Source organism: Microcaecilia unicolor, chromosome 2 (genome assembly GCF_901765095.1).
Source record: "Microcaecilia unicolor chromosome 2, aMicUni1.1, whole genome shotgun sequence".
Classification (NCBI taxonomy): Eukaryota; Metazoa; Chordata; class Amphibia; order Gymnophiona; family Siphonopidae; genus Microcaecilia; species Microcaecilia unicolor.
The window spans coordinates 538,124,966-538,143,434 of NC_044032.1; the positions used below are offsets into that span (position 1 = coordinate 538,124,966).

General features: G+C 41.4%; 1 protein-coding gene across 2 annotated transcripts in view; it reads left to right on the top strand.

Moving 5' to 3' along the window:
* WDR19 (WD repeat domain 19) overlaps positions 1-18,469 on the top strand; it is a 565,820-nt gene that overhangs the window by 380,952 nt on the left and 166,399 nt on the right. For both annotated transcript variants that reach the window (XM_030191304.1, XM_030191303.1), the window contains exon 28: positions 11,427-11,495. In XM_030191304.1, coding sequence (XP_030047164.1) covers positions 11,427-11,495 — 69 coding nt within the window. The remainder of the gene's footprint in view (positions 1-11,426; positions 11,496-18,469) is intronic.

An 18,469-nucleotide genomic window follows, 5' to 3' on the forward strand; every position in this document is an offset into this window, starting at 1 on the left:
AGCCAGTACTGGGCAGACTTCTACAATCTGTGCCCTGATCATTGCTGGACAGATTCAGCTTCAGTAACTGGAGAACAATTGGGCTAAAGTGAGGCTTTGATGACAACTTCAGTAATTGGAGAACAAGGCTGGCTGGTTCTGGGCAGATTTCTATGGTCTGTGTCCTGAAAATGGCAAGGACAGATCAAGATTGTGCTAGGAGTTTATCTCGTTGGGCAGACTGGATGGACCGTATAGGTCTTTATCTGTTGTCTTCTACTCTGTTACTATATTTAGCTTTTGTTGGTGTATCATAGTGCGTGGTATTCCCTTTAAGTTTTTTTACATTTTTGAATTGTTCTGAAATACTGACATACACATGTATCAACATTTAGGGAGGAAGTTATCAACATGAATTATTGTTAAGACATGTATTTTACTGTTAACCCCAATTAGTAACTAGGTCTATTGTATAAAATGAGACTTGTGGTAAATTAACACATCTTAGGTACGTAGTTATAAACATAGGCTTCTGTTAAGACATGTTATATTACTGTTTACCCGGTTTTATTGCAGAGGATAGGGGAATAAGAACATAAGAATAGCCATACTGGGTCAGACCAATGGTCCATCTAGCCCAGTAAACAACAGGGCAGACGATTTGCAAACTCCAAGACGGAAGAAAAAAAGAGCAGATCAGTGATAGATGTATCCACACTTTATTAGTCAATCCTCATATAAAACAATGCCCGACACAGGCTGTGTTTCGCCCAGCAGGGCTGTGTCAGGGGCTACTCAGTGATCCTCTCTATTGCACTGCGTACGTCTAGTAGTGCTATAGAAATGATAAGTAGTAGTATTATGCCTTTATTGCGTGGTCATACATATCCCAACAATCTAGTCCGTTCCCCTCTCTCTCCTTCCCCTCATTCCTTTTCCTCCTTTCCTGAAGTTACTATAGAGGAAACTACACTTCTCCTTTCTTCCTCAAAATGTACCACCTGTTCCTCTGATCCCATTCCCACCCACCTTCTTAATGCCATCTCACCTGCTCTTATTCCTTTTATCTGTCACATTCTCAACCTCTCACTTTCAACTGCAACTGTCCCTACTGCCTTTAAACATGCTGTGGTCACACCTTTCCTTAGGAAACCTTCACGCGACCCTACTTGTCCCTCTAATTACCGACCCATCTCCCTCCTCCCTTTTCTCTTCAAATTACTTGAGCGTGCTGTTCACCGCCGCTGCCTTGATTTTCTCTCCTCGCATGCTATTCTTGACCCACTACAATCTGGTTTTCGCCCTCTCCACTCAACCGAAACTGCGCTTACTAAAGTCTCCAATGACCTATTACTGGCTAAATCCAGAGGTCTCTATTCCATCCTCATTCTTCTTGATCTTTCCGCTGCTTTTGACACTGTTGATCACAGCATACTCCTCAATACCTTGTCCTCACTTGGATTCCAGGGCTCTGTCCTTTCCTGGTTCTCTTCCTACCTCACCCTCCGCACCTTCAGTGTTCACTCTGGTGGATCCTCTTATACTTCTATCCCTCTGCCTGTCGGCGTACCTCAGGGTTCTGTTCTTGGTCCCCTCCTCTTTTCTATCTACACTTCTTCCCTTGGTTCATTAATTTCATCCCATGGCTTTTCCTACCATCTCTATGCTGATGACTCCCAAATCTACCTTTCTACCCCTGATATCTCACCTTGCATCCAAACCAAAGTTTCAGCGTGCTTGTCTGACATTGCTGTCTGGATGTCTCAACGCCACCTGAAATTAAACATGACCAAAACTGAGCTTCTCATTTTCCCCCCCAACCCCACCTCCCCACTCCCCCCGTTTTCTATTTCTGTTGATGGCTCTCTCATTCTCCCTGTCTCCTCAGCTCGAAACCTTGGGGTCATCTTTGACTCTTCTCTCTCCTTCTCTGCTCATATCCAGCAGATCGCCAAGACCTGTCGTTTCTTTCTTTACAACATCCGTAAAATCCGCCCCTTTCTTTCTGAGCACTCTACCAAAACCCTCATTCACACCCTTGTCACCTCTCGTTTAGACTACTGCAATCTGCTTCTTGCTGGCCTCCCACTTAGTCACCTCTCCCCTCTCCAGTCGGTTCAAAACTCTGCTGCCCGTCTCATCCTCCGCCAGGGTCGCTTTACTCATACTACCCCTCTCCTCAAGACCCTTCACTGGCTCCCTATCCGTTTTCGCATCCTGTTCAAACTTCTTCTACTAACCTATAAATGTACTCACTCTGCTGCTCCCCAGTATCTCTCCACACTCGTCCTTCCCTACACCCCTTCCCGTGCACTCCGCTCCATGGATAAATCCTTCTTATCTGTTCCCTTCTCCACTACTGCCAACTCCAGACTTCGCGCCTTCTGTCTCGCTGCACCCTACGCCTGGAATAAACTTCCTGAGCCCCTACGTTTTGCCCCATCCTTGGCCACCTTTAAATCTAGACTGAAAGCCCACCTCTTTAACATTGCTTTTGACTCATAACCACTTGTAACCACTCGCCTCCACCTACCCTCCTCTCCTCCTTCCTGTACACATTAATTGATTTGATTTGCTTACTTTATTTTTTGTCTATTAGATTGTAAGCTCTTTGAGCAGTGACTGTCTTTCTTCTATGTTTGTGCAGTGCTGCGTATGCCTTGTAGCGCTATAGAAATGCTAAATAGTAGTAGTAGTAGTAGTAGTAGTTATCAAATTTCCACTTCATCAAGTTTAAAAAAACCAGCATCGATCTTACATGTGGTAGACTTCTAGCATTAGTCATCCATCCATGCACTACAATACTAGCTGGGAAAAAACAGCCAGTATCCTGCTTCCAACTGTGGCCAATCCGGGTCACAAATACCTGGAAGAAACCCAATTAGTAGCAACATTCCATTCTACCAATCCTGGGGCAAGCAGTTGATTCCCCCATATCCATCTTAATAACAAGACTGTGGACTTTTCCTCCAGGAACTTGTCCAAACCTTTTTTAAATCCAGATACGCTAACTGCTGTTACCACATCCTCAGGCAATAAGTTCCAAAGCTTAAACTGTTCGTTGTGTGAAAAAATATTTCCTCCTATTTGTTTTTTAAAAAATTTGCATGTAATTTCATTGAGTGTCCCCTAGTCTTTGTACTTTTTGAAAGAGTGAAAAATCAATTCACTTCTACCCATTCTGCACCACTCAGGATTTTATAAGAACTCAATCATATCCCCCATCATCCTTTTTCCAAGCTGAAGAGCCTTAACCTGTTTAGCCTTTCCTCATAAGGAAGGAGTTCCTTCACCTTTATCATTTTGGTCACTCTTCTTTGAACCTTTTCTAATTCCACTATATCTATTTTGAGATACGGCAACCAGAATTAAATGTAATACTCAAGGTGAGGTCGCACCATGGACCAATACAGAGGCATTTTAATATTCTTGGTTTTATTTTGCATCCCTTTCATAATAATTCCTAGCATCCTGTTTGCATACCAGGCAGAAGATTTCAACATATTGTCTACAATGACACCTAGATCTTTTTCTTGAGTGCTGATTCCTAAGATGGACCCAAGCATCAAGTAACTATGATTCGGATTATTCTTCCCAATGTGCATCACTTTGCATTTCATTTGACATTTGGATGCCCAGTCTTCCAGTTTCCTAAGGTCTTCCTGCAATTTTTCACAGTTCGCATGTGTTTTGACAACTCTGAATAGTTTTGTGTCATCTGCAAATTTAATCACCACTCATTGTTCTGTTTTCCAGATCATTTATAAATATGTCAAATAGCACCAATCCCCTGCATCACTCCACTATTCATCCTCTTCCATTGAGAAAAATGGCCATTTAACCCTACCTCTCTAGGAGTAATAGAAAAAACCCTAGGAAAATTTATGAATCTTAGATTATTACTTCTTAAGGAATTCTCAAAGGTTTCAGCTTTCCTCCTCAAATTTACTACATCCTTAATCACAGTTGTTTGTATCTTTAGAGCAATGTCTAATTCCTTTTCTTGTTTCTCTACTCTTTTAGTCAGTTTTTTAGTATCAGAATCAACAGTCTCCATTTTCAGTTTAAGAGGTTGTGTTTTTTTTCCCCTAATGTCTGAATCTGGGGGCACAACGCCTTACCCAGATTTACAATTAGAGCCCATAGATTATCAAGGGGTTACTTTAGACGGTTTCTCAAGTAGAAAAGAAGGAAAATGTGGAGTCTGTACCTGGTGGTCTAGCAGAGGAAAGTTTTCAGTGCTCCATTGCTGCTGAAGATTCTACCACAACACGAGATGAACCCACAGTAGCCAACTGGGAGTCCAAAGAAACTGGAACTCATTGGTCCGTCTCTGGATGACTCTATGCCTCACATCTTTCCAGCACCATAGCACTTCCTAGCTGTGTGAGAGGAGACACTATCAGTGGCAAACTAGCACTCTATGGTTGCAAATGAGGCACTCTATGATCGGGGCTCAAGGTAATATGAAGGTCATGTGACGAACTGGGGTCTCCACTCACCGGGGGTCATCATGAGCAGATGGCTGTCCGATCCCAAAGATACTCTGGCTCTCTGCAAAGATGAATCGAAAACTCCAGCCAACAATGCAGCAGGCCTCTGAGAGGTAGTGGCATTCGGCCTGCCTCTGCGTTTCGACATAGCTAAGAAAATCAAGACAGGAACAAGCAGAGACATCACTCAGCGCCATCTTGGATCATGACCAGTCTTTATCACCTTTTTTAGACTGCTGTAGATTTTTAAACTTTGACACCCAGAGATCCAGTTTGTGGTCCATAATTCTGCATTAAAAGCCTTCTCAGTTGTTCAAAGAGGGTTCTCTCTGTTCTTGGTTTGAATTTAGAGAGCAGTGTAATTTGCAGGATTTTTCGGTTTGCATTTTATTTCAACTAAGGGCATTTTCTCTAGGAAATGAAATAAAGCAGATGAATACGGGAGACCCAAGTTTGTGAAGAAAGCAGTGTTCCAAAATCAGGATATCTAGGATCAGATAAGCAGAACATAAACAGCTCTGTACCTCAGTTCCACTTTAAAAATATAGTAGTGCAAGATGGGTGAAATAGAAAAATTATCATTGGAGGTTCAAAGGTACATTTATTTGATTAACCGCCTAAGGACATACCATCAAAGTGGTGTACATATAAAATCATATAATAATACAATTAAAATGCAATTATAATACAACTAGTAAAAAAGGCCCGTTTCTGGAGCAAATGAAACTGGCGCTAGCAATGTTTTCCTCCCCAACCCCCCCTCACTACCCACCTCTTCGTCATTGTGAAGGCACTGACGCCATTGCTCCGCACCTCGTCAACGCATGCCACCTTCATCTCCTGAGTCCTTGTTCGTTGTGAAGCCACTGACGCCATTGCTCCGTCCTTGATCTGTGATACCATTGCTCCGCCCTCAACATCATAAGGTTTGACGCGAGGGCGGGGCCCAGAGACAGTGATTTCGGTGGTTTCACCACCACGAACCCTTCGAACCCGAAGGAAGTGTCCGAAGGAAGTGACACTGACATCGGTGTCCTCAGAACTTTGAGGGTGAGTTTTATTATTTAGGATATGCTAAAACGAAAGCACATAAACATAACAAATATAGTTCACAAAAATACAGAGTTTACCAAATATAACTTGTTTGCTGAACTCCAATAGCACACTGGAGACTAACCAGCTTATTTTCGAAAGAGAAAGACGCCCATATTTCGACCCAAATCGGGAGATGGGCGTCCGTTTCCCGTGGGCACCCAAATCGGTATAATCGAAAACTGATTTTTGGTCTCCTCAACTGCAGTCCGTCGTGGAGACGAACAAAGATCACTGGGGCGTGTCGGAGGTGTGGCGAAGGCGGGGCTGGGGCGTGGTTATCGGCCGAGGAGAGATGGGCGTCTTTAGCTGATAATCGAAACAAGAAGGGCGTTTTTGACGAGAATTTGGTCCGCTTTATTTGGACCCTTTTTTTCCAGGTCCAAGTCCCAAAAAAGTGCCCCAACTGACCAGATGACCACTGGAGGGAATTGGGGATGACCTCCCCTGACTCCCCCAGTGATCACTAACCCACTCCCAGCAACAAAAACCCACTTTACAAACTTTTTTCCCAGCCTGTATGCCAGCCTCAAATGCCGTACCCACCTCCATGACAGCAGAATGTGTTCTGTCCTCTGACAGCCTTTCCCTGGTTCTGATGTGGGTCTCGGGTGAGTGTGACACCTTTTCTGTTAAGGGCACTGCAGAGTCACATCAGCAATGCATTGTGGTGGGTGTAGGGTATTGGGCTCCGTGATTCCACTAGCTTGTGTTAAATGCTCATGATGTTGGTAGTTGGTAGGCTGTACTCCCATGGTGCTTTTCCCTCTTCTTACTGGGTCAGAGTGTGCCCTGTTTTGTTTCCGGTAGTTCATGAGGTAGTGGCCATTTGTGTAAGACACTTTTAGATCCCTTTCATGTGTTAGCCACGTTACAGCACTTAGTTCTTACCTTGAATGTTGCTGAAAGAGGGCATTGTACACCATTCTGCCAGCTCGGACCTACTGCTAATCTCAGTACAAGTGAGACTCGTTGCCAGTGGGGCACAACCTCTGATCTGCAGTTAACTGAGAGTAAAGGTGCTTATTCAAATAAAGGACATTTTCAGCAAGATTAGTCTTCAGGTGTCAACTGCTGTGCCAAGGTTATACACCAGCAACAAGTCCTGTCCCTGGAGCACTTTTAGTGGATATTGTAGTGCACTTCAGGCAGGCAGACCCAGGCCCATCCCCCCCCCCCCCCCCCCCCCCCCCCCACCCGTAACACTTGTGGTGGTAAATGGGAGGCCTCTAAAACCCTCTGTGCCCACATGTAGTTGCCCCCTTCACCCCTAAGAGCTATGGTAGTGTTGTACATTTGTCCCTCCCACGACCAAATGGCTTGGATTGGGACGTTTCTGAGCTGGGCGTTTTTAGTTTCCATTATCGCAAAAAAAAAAAAAAAAAAACGCCCATCTCAGAAGGGACCAAATCCATGGCATTTGGTCCGTCCAAATCATATTTTCGAAACGAAAGATGGATGCCCATCTTTTTTCGATAATATGGTCTTCCCTCCTCTTCACATACCCGTTTTCGGACATAGACGCCCATGGAGATGGGCGTTCGCGTTCGATTATGCCCCTCTATGTGGCTTACCGCTTTATCCTGACTAAGTTCAGGACTCAACAGCATCATGTAAAGGGCACAAAACAGAGTTGAAAATCTAGAACATTGGAAGGGTGAAAGAGTGCTAGAGAAAGTGGTATTTATACAAAACTAGTAAAAAAGCCCCGTTTCTGATGCAAATGAAACGGGGGCTAGCAAGGTTTTCTTCTGTGGGAGTGTGTGTGTCCCTGCCCTCTGGCCTCTCTCCCCTCCCCCCTCTGAGTCCTTCACTGTTACAGAGCCAGCGATTTGATTTCGTGCTCTGCTGTTTTCCTTCACTTCACTGACTGTGTTACAGAGAGGGCGGGGCAGACACTCATAGGGAAACCGGATATCTCGCCCCCTTCACACTTCCGGCTGGAGGCTTCATAGAACGTTGGTGTTGCTTTTTATATAGAGAGATACCTATTTTATTTTTTGCACTGGGGGTGTTTTATTGGTGTTTTTTAGTTCAGACCTAAAATCAGAAGCCCTATATATAAATAAGTATTTTTGGATTTGTGGTTTATCAAATCACTAGCTAGTTGAGGGGGTCATAGCCCACAGCTGTGTCCCCAGAAATCAGATCCTATGCCTCATGTTCTGTCAGGCAGAGGCAGGATATGGCAGCACACTTGAGTGCAGGCCTATACATGAAGACCCAGGGCTGGTGCAGAAAAAGCATTGGAGGAATGGGAATAAGCATGGAGGAAAGTTACTGTATGGGGAAGGGAGGAGAAGAACATGTTGCTACTCATGGGACTGGGGATAACCATGGGAGATTATACACGACCCTGGTAGGGAAAGGAGGGGATAAATAGAGAAAGGGCAGATTCTGTCCACATCATGACTTATTTGCAAGTCATCAGATGGGGTGAAAGTTATGTTGCAACTCATATGCAAAGCCAACTTATATACGGATATCTACAGTAAGTGCCACCTAATTGGCAGAAAAAAAATATTGTTCACACAAACTGACCAAATTAATACCTGGTGTGCCCTCATAAGTGTCCCTGGATCCGAATATGGCATTCTCGGATTGTATGAAGTAGATGTGTTTGTGATGTTCACAAGCTAGGAGGAGGTCTGAAGGCAAGCTAGTGTCAGCCACTTTTTTCCCTTCACTGAGGTACATGTTTCTTATAAACACATCCTCCAGTACCTCTAGTAGCCAACACCTTGGTAAAAATCTAAATAAACAGAGGATTCATGATCTTCATAGTCACTATTGGGACTGACACAGATGTAGTTTCCTTTTCCCTTGGAGAAAAACATCGGGCTAGGATGTGCTCCTAAACTAATAACTCTGAACCAAGGCACCATTTCATTCCGATAGCCAGTTTCTGGCCCTCACAGCCTAAGTATTAAGAGGGAAATAATTCATGGTCATGGATTACTTGAGTAAGTGTCTCAAATCCTTTTGGCTTTTTTGGAAGGACGCATGATTTTAAAAACTGGAGAAAGTTTGCCATTCAGTGTGTGGGCAGTCCTTAGATTATTTTGTGTTCCACATGAAAGCAAATTGCATACCTTATATGTCTCTGAATCTGGTCTGAAAATCAGCTTGATTAGAGTCCACCTTAATGCAGGGTTTTCAAGATTTCCACAATGAATATGCATGAAATAAATTAGCATGCACTGCCTCCATTGTATGCAAATCTGTCCATGCATATTCTTTGTGAGTATCCTGAAAACATAACTGCCTTGAAGAATCCCGAGGACTGGGTTGAAAACCACTACTACTAATCATTTATATCTACTAGATGTACACAGCGCTGTACACATTATATGCAGGTACTTTCTGTGTCCCTAGAGGGCTCACAATCTGTGTGTCTGGGGCAATGGTGGGTTAAGTAATTTGTCCAAGGTCACAAGGAGCTGCAGAGGGAATTGAACCCAGGTTGCCAGGATCAAAGCCTGTTGCACTAACCATTAGGCTATTCCTCCACTCCTGCCTTAATGCAATTGGCACATGTCAGCATCGTCCTCTCAGCCTGTCATCAGATTTATGCTGGACTTGTCTCAGCTGAATTCTTCCTTAAAGCTGCTTCTAGTCTTGTGGAACATCAACATGGTTCTAATCTAGCTGATAAAAGCTTCTTTTGAGCTTCTAGACCAAAGATAGCTTCAGTCCTCGAATGTCATAAACCAGTTGGGTTTTCATGGTATCTACAATTAATAAGAATGAGATACATTTACATACAGTGAAAGCAGCGCATGCAAATAAATCTGATGTTTATTTATGGGAATATTTAAAAAAAACAATCAGCTCAAGGACTGGCATTCCCTACCCCTTTTTTAGATTCGTGCAAGCTCAAGGATCTGGCCAGTTTTTTTGCTGGTGGTCATTTTAGGTCTCAGAATGAACACAGTCTAGTCCCTCATAGTTTATTCACCGTACACTAAGTTCCATTAGAACAAGATGGTGTTCAGCACATATGCCAAGTTTGTCTGTGGTGGTATTTGACTTACACCTTAATTTGTCAAGCCTTCCAATAGTTGTCCCTAAACCACATATATGTAATGAGAGGCTGCCCTTCATATGGAGGAGTGGCCTAGTGGTTAGAGTACTGGTCTTGTAATCCAGAGGTGGCTGGTTCAAATCCCACTGCTGCTCCTTGTGATCAGGTACAAACTTAGATTGTGATCCCTCCTGGGACAGAGAAATAGCCAGTGTACCTGAATGTAACTCACCTTGAGCTACTACTGAAAAGGTGTGAGCAAAATCCAAATAAATATATTCAGTCACAGGAGAACTACTGTCTTCTTTTTAAAGCAGACTTAAGCCCTTTGGAACTCCACCTTGGTTTTTTTGGTTTCTTCTGATCTTAACAGGCCACATTTTAGTAAAAAAGAAGTCTATTTCTTCTAATGAATATAAGACTGCATTTCTCATTGGTATGCATGTCAAGGCCATTGTTGTCAGAGCCATTGCAGTATCATTACCAATTTGAGGTCTGTGCCCTTTAAAGAAATTGGTAAGGCCCCAATGTGGCATTCAGTTTATGCATTCATCAATCACTGTTGGGATTCTAAGTTTGAGCTGTCTGTCCTCTAAATCATGTTAATGGATTAGAGCCCAAGTTGTTCTGTGCTGTTTGTTAACTCTTACAAGGAATCCCATTGTCACAAAACACCTAACCAATCACTTGGGGCTAACCCTGTGGCCACTTAGAGGGTCTATCCCCAGCACAGCTCAGGACCACCTGCACCTGGGCATGTGTTCTACACTAGCACCTTCCTCCCAGTGGTCCCACAGTTCCTAGAAATCACTCACATACTCAACAGACAAACCACCAGGATTCTTATTCATTCCAGACAAGCAGAGTCAATAATCTAAAAAAGGTTTATTGTCATAAAAAATATTGAACAGTGAACCATAAAAACAGGTGGAAAATAACAAGCAGCTAACAAGTAACTGAATAAGGATCAATTTTAAAACTATCCAACATTTTATCACTACCTGGATAGTGATTGGGAAGTACAGGAAATATAGCTGTTCATGGGTTACAGAATGTAACTGCTTACAGGGTCTCAGTAAAGAGGTCTTTCTCCCTCTACTTCCAAACTGAGACTGGACAAAAATCCAGTATTTCCGGACTGAAATTGAGCTCCTGAGCCAATCAGAGCCCAGAACAACATTTTTTTTTTAAAGTGGCCACATCACTGCAGGTTACTTCTTCTCTGTGTTAAACTAAAGAAGGAACAGTCATTTCTTTGTAACAGCTTTAAACATAAAACATGCACCACCTGCTGGCCAAACTAGAGAAATACTGTTCATAAAATACTATAATTCTCATGCTGGAAAATGCATCGTTTCACCACACCCATCTTTGTGGTTGCATTGCACTTGCTAGTCATCGGTGAAAGTGAAATACCTTATCTGTAATAGGTTTCTTTGATGATAACAATGCACCAACCCACTCAGCCCACGTGCTGTTGATCTCTACTGTCTTTTTGTATTAGTAGCTTAGCTAAATGTTACACTGAAGAGCTAGAAAGAAAATCCTCTGTGCCAGCATGAGAGTGATGTGAACTATCCTTTTGTCATTGAGAACACCTATTACAGGTAAATAATTTTAATTTATTTTTTCAGGTTAAGCGATAGAGATTACATCTTTGCACGCTTTTCTTAAAATTACAGATAAATTAAAATCCTTTCAAGATTAGCTGAAAACATTACATTTGAATTTTGCTATTTTTTTACACCTTCCTTTCATGTGACAGCAATAACTAGTTAATATTGCTTTGATGTTTTTAATTAGCATTTAAAACTCTGTTCTTTGGAATTTTTTTTAAGGCACTAAAGCATTTCTTAAGATGCCCAAGCACAGAAGATAATTTGGCAATAGAAATGGCAATTGAAACGGTAAGAAATCTCTCAAATATAAAATTTGTAGTAAAAATGTTTTTTTTTCAACAATACATTTCTAGAATTGAAAATGAAGGGTCGTCCTGCGTTATTAGTTAATTAGGACTACAAATGATGTCTTGGTAGCATAAGAAATATTCTCGTGTTGGTTGAATGAGTCCCGCTCCTCTCCAAAAGGATGGTGGCATAGTGTCTTTTTCTTTGTCCGATGTAGGTGGTGGCAATTACAACTCACCATGTGTCCATAGTTCGTGTATAGCAAAAGAGAGGGAACGAAGTACAAACTAAAGTCCAAACAAAAAAACAGCACCATGGGCCTTTAAAAATGGAACACAGTTCTTTAATGAATAAGCCTTGACAAAAAGACCCGACACGGGCCGTGTTTCGGTGACTAGCACCTGCGTCAGGGGTCCCCACGTCTCATATAGTAAAGGCTACAAAGCAACAAGGCACTTTCACTTTCTGTATCCTAACGGCCCATGTCAGGTCTTTTTGTCAAGGCTTATTCATTAAACAACTGTGTTCCATTTTTAAAGGCCCATAGTTCATGTGTAGCCATTGGCCTTATGCAGGACCTGGTCTTCCCAGGCAGTCTCCTTATCAAAGTACTAGCCAGGCCTGATTCTGGTTAGGTTCTAAGATCTGACAGAAAGGGGTTTACTCAGGATGATGCAGCTGAGAAACCAAATGATTTATTTTATATTAAAGTTGGATTTGTGTTTTTAACTGAAATATGGTTCCCTTCATCTGAGGACCCTAGATTAAAGTAACAATGCCCATTAGGTTATAAAATCTTGCATATTCCAAGAGTGGGTTGTCGGGAGGGGGCTTCATGTTAATTTATAAATCTTTTTTTAAGGTTACTCTCCTGGATTTTATTGTTTCTCCTTCATTCTGAACAATGCTGATTTTATTTCTCCTTCAGACCTATCTCTGCATTTTAAGGTCAAAATGTTCCCCAAACTATCAAGTGGTCCCCGTCTGAAAATATTTTAGACACAAGTATACTAGCCAAAGATTTTTTTTTTTTGTCAATTTGACAAAATTAAACTAACAGATACAAATTGTTTATTTTTAAAATATTCAAAATCTTTTTGTAGCTTGGACAGTAGCCTCCTCTAAATTTTTGAACATTTTAACAAACTGGTTGCATGTTCATTTGGAGGGAGGCATTTTTCCTGCTTCTGGAGGAGATATTGTTCTTACTCCAGTTCCTAAGAATTTAAAGTCCAGTCTTTCAGAAGTTAGTAATTATCCAATAGCTTCCATCCCCCTTTTTGTTAAAATAATGGAGGGTTAGGGTTTTTTGCAGCGTTTTGTGTCAATCGGGGAAAAAGGCTATATTGTAGCACTAGCTGGAGCCACCCACTGTAGCTCAGTGGAGAGCTTTAATGATTGGACTCTTAAGGATGGAATGGCAAAATATGCAAAATATGAATTCGGCCCCAAGCCGGTGCCTCTGCCTCACATGGGAACACGTCTGGAACACTATACCACATGTGGCTTGCAGTAGACTGCTTAATCTGTGAGACCGTGCCTTACTACTTGTTTTGTATCTTTATTCACGTGGCCTGTTGGGTTGGGGATTGGTTATTTGTATTTGTAGCAATGTTAAAAGCAATCACAAAATATTAAAAATAATGGAGGGTTATGTCACTGAACAATTGGTTGATTATTTGACTTAGCATGACCTCCTTTATGCCACTCAGTCCGGCTTCAGAGTGAATCATAGTATAAAAACAGTGATTGGCTCTTTGGCCGCACAAGGGAAAAGATTGTTAAGCAGGGGTCAATATGCCATCATTCTGCAATTCAAACTCTCCAGTGCCTTTGATTTAGTGGATGGGGAAATCATGACCAATATATTCCATCAATATAGTATTCGGGGTAAAGCACTGAATTGGTTTCTGGGCTTTCTTATGAATTGCAGTTATATTGTTAAAGATGAGGGTTCTCTCTGGTAAATGGAAGGCACTGTGTGGAGACACACAAGGTTCTCCTGTCTCCCCAGTGCTCTTCAGTTTACTTATGCAATCCCTGTGTTTGTTATTAGACTATTTTGACTTCATGCACTTTATTTGCTCAGATGACATTACAGTATTTTACCATGTGTACCATTTTGGGCAGAAACCTGTATTCAGACGTGCATAGAACAAATAGAATTTTGGATTTCATCCCACTGTCTCTAACTTAACAAAGAGAAAACTAAGTTTCTTTGGACATGAGCTAGTAACAGTCTAAGATATATGCAGAATTTTACTATTGCTGGGAATTTATTCTCATTAGATTTGCACTCTAAAATTTTGGGAGTAGGATAATTTACTATCAACGCAGCAACGTGTTCCTTGAGTAATGAAGAAATTATAATATGTTCTTAGGAAACTCGGGGCCATAAAAACGTATTTTACAGGGGATATATTTAGATTTGTACAATCACTCATATTATCTCGATTTGATTACTGCAATATTGTTCTGATAGGTTGCTCTACGGCCTTAATTGATTGATTACAAATCATGAAAAATACAGCTGTCAAGCTGATTTTTTGGCCTGTCAAGAAATGATTCTGTTAAGAATTATTATCTGAAGTTACATTGATTACCAGTTATAACTTGTATTCATTTTAAGCAGAGTATAATAGTTTTAAAAAGTTTATGTAGTGATGTTCCTTTTTATATGATGAATTTAGTTATGTTGTTACAAGGCTCTACCTCTAAATATAGTATTCGGAATCAGTTCCTTCTACTTTTTCCAGATACAACTAAGTTAAAATCAGTTAAGTATTTTCTTCATCATTACATTATCAATGGTTACAGTTTGGAATTCTTTACCTCTATTTTTGAGGTCTTGTCGACATTATTTGAACTTTAGAAAAAATCTGAAGACTTTACTTTTTCATAGAGCTGGTCTTACTTCCTTGGATCTGAACGAATTGAATTGCATTTGATTTCTGAATTGAGTAGTTTATTGTGTAGCAGATCAACTATGCATCTATATTGTAATTCCTCAACATTTTGATCTGGTTTTCTTTTAGATGTGATCCGCTCTGAACTGAATAGGTAGTGGTGGAATAAAAGACATGATATAACATAACAGCATGATCATTTCACATTCATAGAATTTTTTTACGTAGTGGACAGAGTAACTCTTACAAAAAATGGTCCATTATCTCATTCAGAAAAGAGGTGAAACATGACAGATAAAGGCCAAATGGCCAATCCAGTCTGCCCATCCACAGCCACTATCTCTTCCTCTCCTTAAGAGATCCTACTTGCTTGTCCCATACTTTCTTGAATTCAGAAACAGTCTTTGTTTCCACCACCTACACTGGGAAGTTGTTTCACACATCCACTACCCTTTTTGTAAAAAGTGTTTCCTTAGATTACTCCTGAGCCTATAACCCTTTAACTTCATCCTATGCTCCCTCATTCCAGGGAGTTTTCCTTCATTTGAAATAGACTCACCTCCTGTACATTAATACCATGGAGATATTTAAATGCCTCTATCATATCCCCTCTCTCCCACCTTTCTTCCAGAGTATACATATTGAGATCTGTAAATATGGCCCCATAAGCTTTATGGCAGAGACCCCTGACCAATTTTAGAGCCACCCTGTGGACCAACTCCGTCCTGTTTATATATTTTGAAGGTGCAATCTCCATAATTGCACACAGTATTTAAATAGGGCCTCACAAGAGACATATGGCAAACTCTGCAAAGCAAAGGTTGTCTTTTATGTGACGTGTAGTAGCACTTTAAAATTGATGATTAGTAGTCGCATCCACTGAGTAGTCTGATATAGTAATCACTTCCTGCTACTCTAGTATTATTTTTTATACTGTATCTATTCTGTTATGCCTATATTTTTAAGCACTAAATTGTTCTCTAGCGTTCCTTGACTTTGATGTGGAATAGTGTATCATTGATTCTATTCTATTATGCCTGTATTTTCAAGCACTAAATTGTTCTCTAGCATTCCTTGACTAATGTGGAAAATCCTAGCAGTGGATAATCTCCTCCATCAACTGAAGATATTCCAATACAAACTTGATATTCAATGACTTTTAGAGAAAATTTGAACAATATGTATATTGTACTTCACAATGCATTTTGCTTAAAAGCCTCCGAGTGTCACCCATCAGAACGTGAACAAGATGATAGCCACAGTACCTGCAGTGATTCCTCCAGAGCAATCTATACATCAGCAGGCCACCATTTCTACCTCTGAATGGATGGAAGGAGTTGAACTGCTTGGTGAGTTCAGAGCGCTGATACAGGAAATTAAGTCAGATACAAAAACAGTTTGCACCAAGCTAGCAGCTCTATTTGCAGATCTTAAAGGGGAAATAGCAGAACTCAGGCATAGAACTGAGGATGCAGAAGCCCATATAGATTAGCATGCTGAGGCTTTTGTCACTCTAGACATGTGGTTGCAAGATGTCAGGAATACTGATTCCTATATTATGGACAAGTAGAAGACTTAGAAAACCGCAGTAAATGTTGCAATATACGGGTCCACGGTGTACCGGAGGGAGCAGACTACATCAGTTGTGAGACAGTAGTACAGAACATAACTAGCATGTTATTATCGGGAGGCCTGAATCAGATAGGACTGACTGCCATCAAGATTGAAAGGGCACATCGTTCCTTGGGCAGACCTTGAGCTAACCAACTGAAAGATATCATAGCCTGCTTTGCTGACTTCAAAATTAAGGAAGCAGTACTCATGAACGCACAAATGGCTGACCGCCTTATCTGGGACACTTGCGAGATTGAGCTTTATCAGGACATTGCAGCAATCACACTCAGATGACGAGAATTTTACCCTCTTACACGATATTTAAGAGAGCAAAGCATCCAATATAAGTAGCAATATCTTTTCTTTTTCATTTATTATTAAGACAGCGTGTACCAATTGAAACAGTGGATGCCCATGTATCAGGAGCTCTGGGTCCAGCAAAGAAACCCGCTTCAGTACACCAATCGCCCCTTAAGTGGTGCCAGGTTTCCAAAGACAGAAGCAGATTACAGCACCAGCAATCTGATGCTCAGCTACCAGCTAAGGGAAATACCTGAATGTTTCTCTATGATTACAGTTGGGTTTCCTCTTTGCAGTGGATAGCCAAAGGGCTTGAAACTGCTGTTCAGGATGGAGTTTGGCTGGAGATGAACTGCTTTCATGATAGTATACAGTTTGATATTATGTTCTCTATTTAACTGTTTTTGAGTAATGCTCAGGTATTGGAATATGGGTTATCTAATTGTTGTTTATGGAAAAAGAGTGGAAGGATGCATACCCATATACGTAAAAAAAATAAGCGGTGCAAGACTCACTTCTTCCATTAAGTGTGTCATTATTTTGTCACACAAATTTATGTACTTTATGGGGAGAGGGTGAAGTGTTGGTGGGTAATTAGGGGTATTATCTGGTGTTATACATGTTTGGTCCTGAAACAAATTACTAGTAAGTTATTACCTTTACAATTTCACATTGTCATGGTTTTTAACTATTGAATATAGGAGAGAGATTATTTATGTCCCTGAATGTGAAGGGCTTAAACTCTCCAACTAAGTGCAGTCTCCTCTTTTGAGAGGTGACTAGACTGCAAATTGACATTGGATGTATTCAAGAAACTCATCTCCTGGAGAGGATATGACATCAGCTTCCTGAATGGACGCCTGATTTTGGGCTCCAGTTCTTCCTCCCTAACTAAGGCTTATATCACAAACCAACTGGATTTTGATGACATGATTGTTGGCACGATTGCTTTACTAAAGATACAGGATGTCTCAGAAAACAAAAGCAGAAAAATTAAAGAGTCTCTCCGCCAATTACGGAGGCTTGATGTGGGGACGGCGTCAGCGCAGGCCTCGTGGCCTGCATCCCTGGCTAAATCTCAGCCGATGCTAGATCATAGTGGGTCGGAAGAGGAAGAAGAAATTGAGCCTGTTGTTTTAGAGATCTACGTGTTGAGTTCAAAGAGATGCGGGGTGAGCTTGCAACGTGTATAGACACCATGCATAAAGACATGCTTGAGCTGGGGGCTCGGTTTGAGGATTTGGAGATGCAAGTGGAAGAACAAGGTGAAGTGGTGTCAGATTTACAGACGAAATACACTATTTTGGAGGCTCAGTGTGAAGAGCTGCAAATTAAATTGGACGATATTGAGAACAGAAGTTGTCGTAATAATTTACGTTTTTCGAGACATACCGAAGAATAATAATCAGGAAAATGTGCGGGAGATGATTCAGGCCTTGCTGGGACTTGAGGAATCAGCACTTCCCATTGGGCTGGAGCAGGCTCATAGAGCGCTGCGTGCTCCTCGGATAACAGGTCCCGTGATATAGTGGTGTGCTTTTCAAGATATGTGGACAAGGAAAATATTTTGCAAAAAGCGCATGAGCTTCTGTCTTTACAGTTTCAGGATGCTTCGGTTACAATTTATCAAGATTTGTCAGCTTTCACTTTGGCTAAACGTCAGGAATTTAAACTTGTGTTGGATATCCTTCGGAAAGAGCAGATTAAATATCGTTGGCTATTCACCTTTGCTCTTAGCTTTCCACTCTACATAGAATCAAGGGTCCAGAGGCAGCCTGGCAGCTATTTTGAGAGGTGGGGTTGGCCAAAGCTACCTCCCGAGGACCAACAGAGGCTTCTCCTGGGGCCTCCCTTAAGGCCCGGCGCTAGACCAGAGAAACTAGTAAAGGGAAGCGACTCCAGCTTCATTCGGATGCTAAGACATGAGTTTCTTGTGACGAAATACTGCTGAGACATATGGTTTGATGGTTCCAGCTTGTATGGTCATTCAGTTCCATGCTTGGAAGGGGAGAGCTTAGTTCTCTTGGATGTGATTACTTGATTATGCTCTCCATTTGTAAAGCAGGAAATGATAGGGATAGTTAAATAATGTGCCGTTTTCTGACTAAATTTGCTGGTGGGTTAGGCTGAGGCTTAAATTAGGGAGAAGGAGTT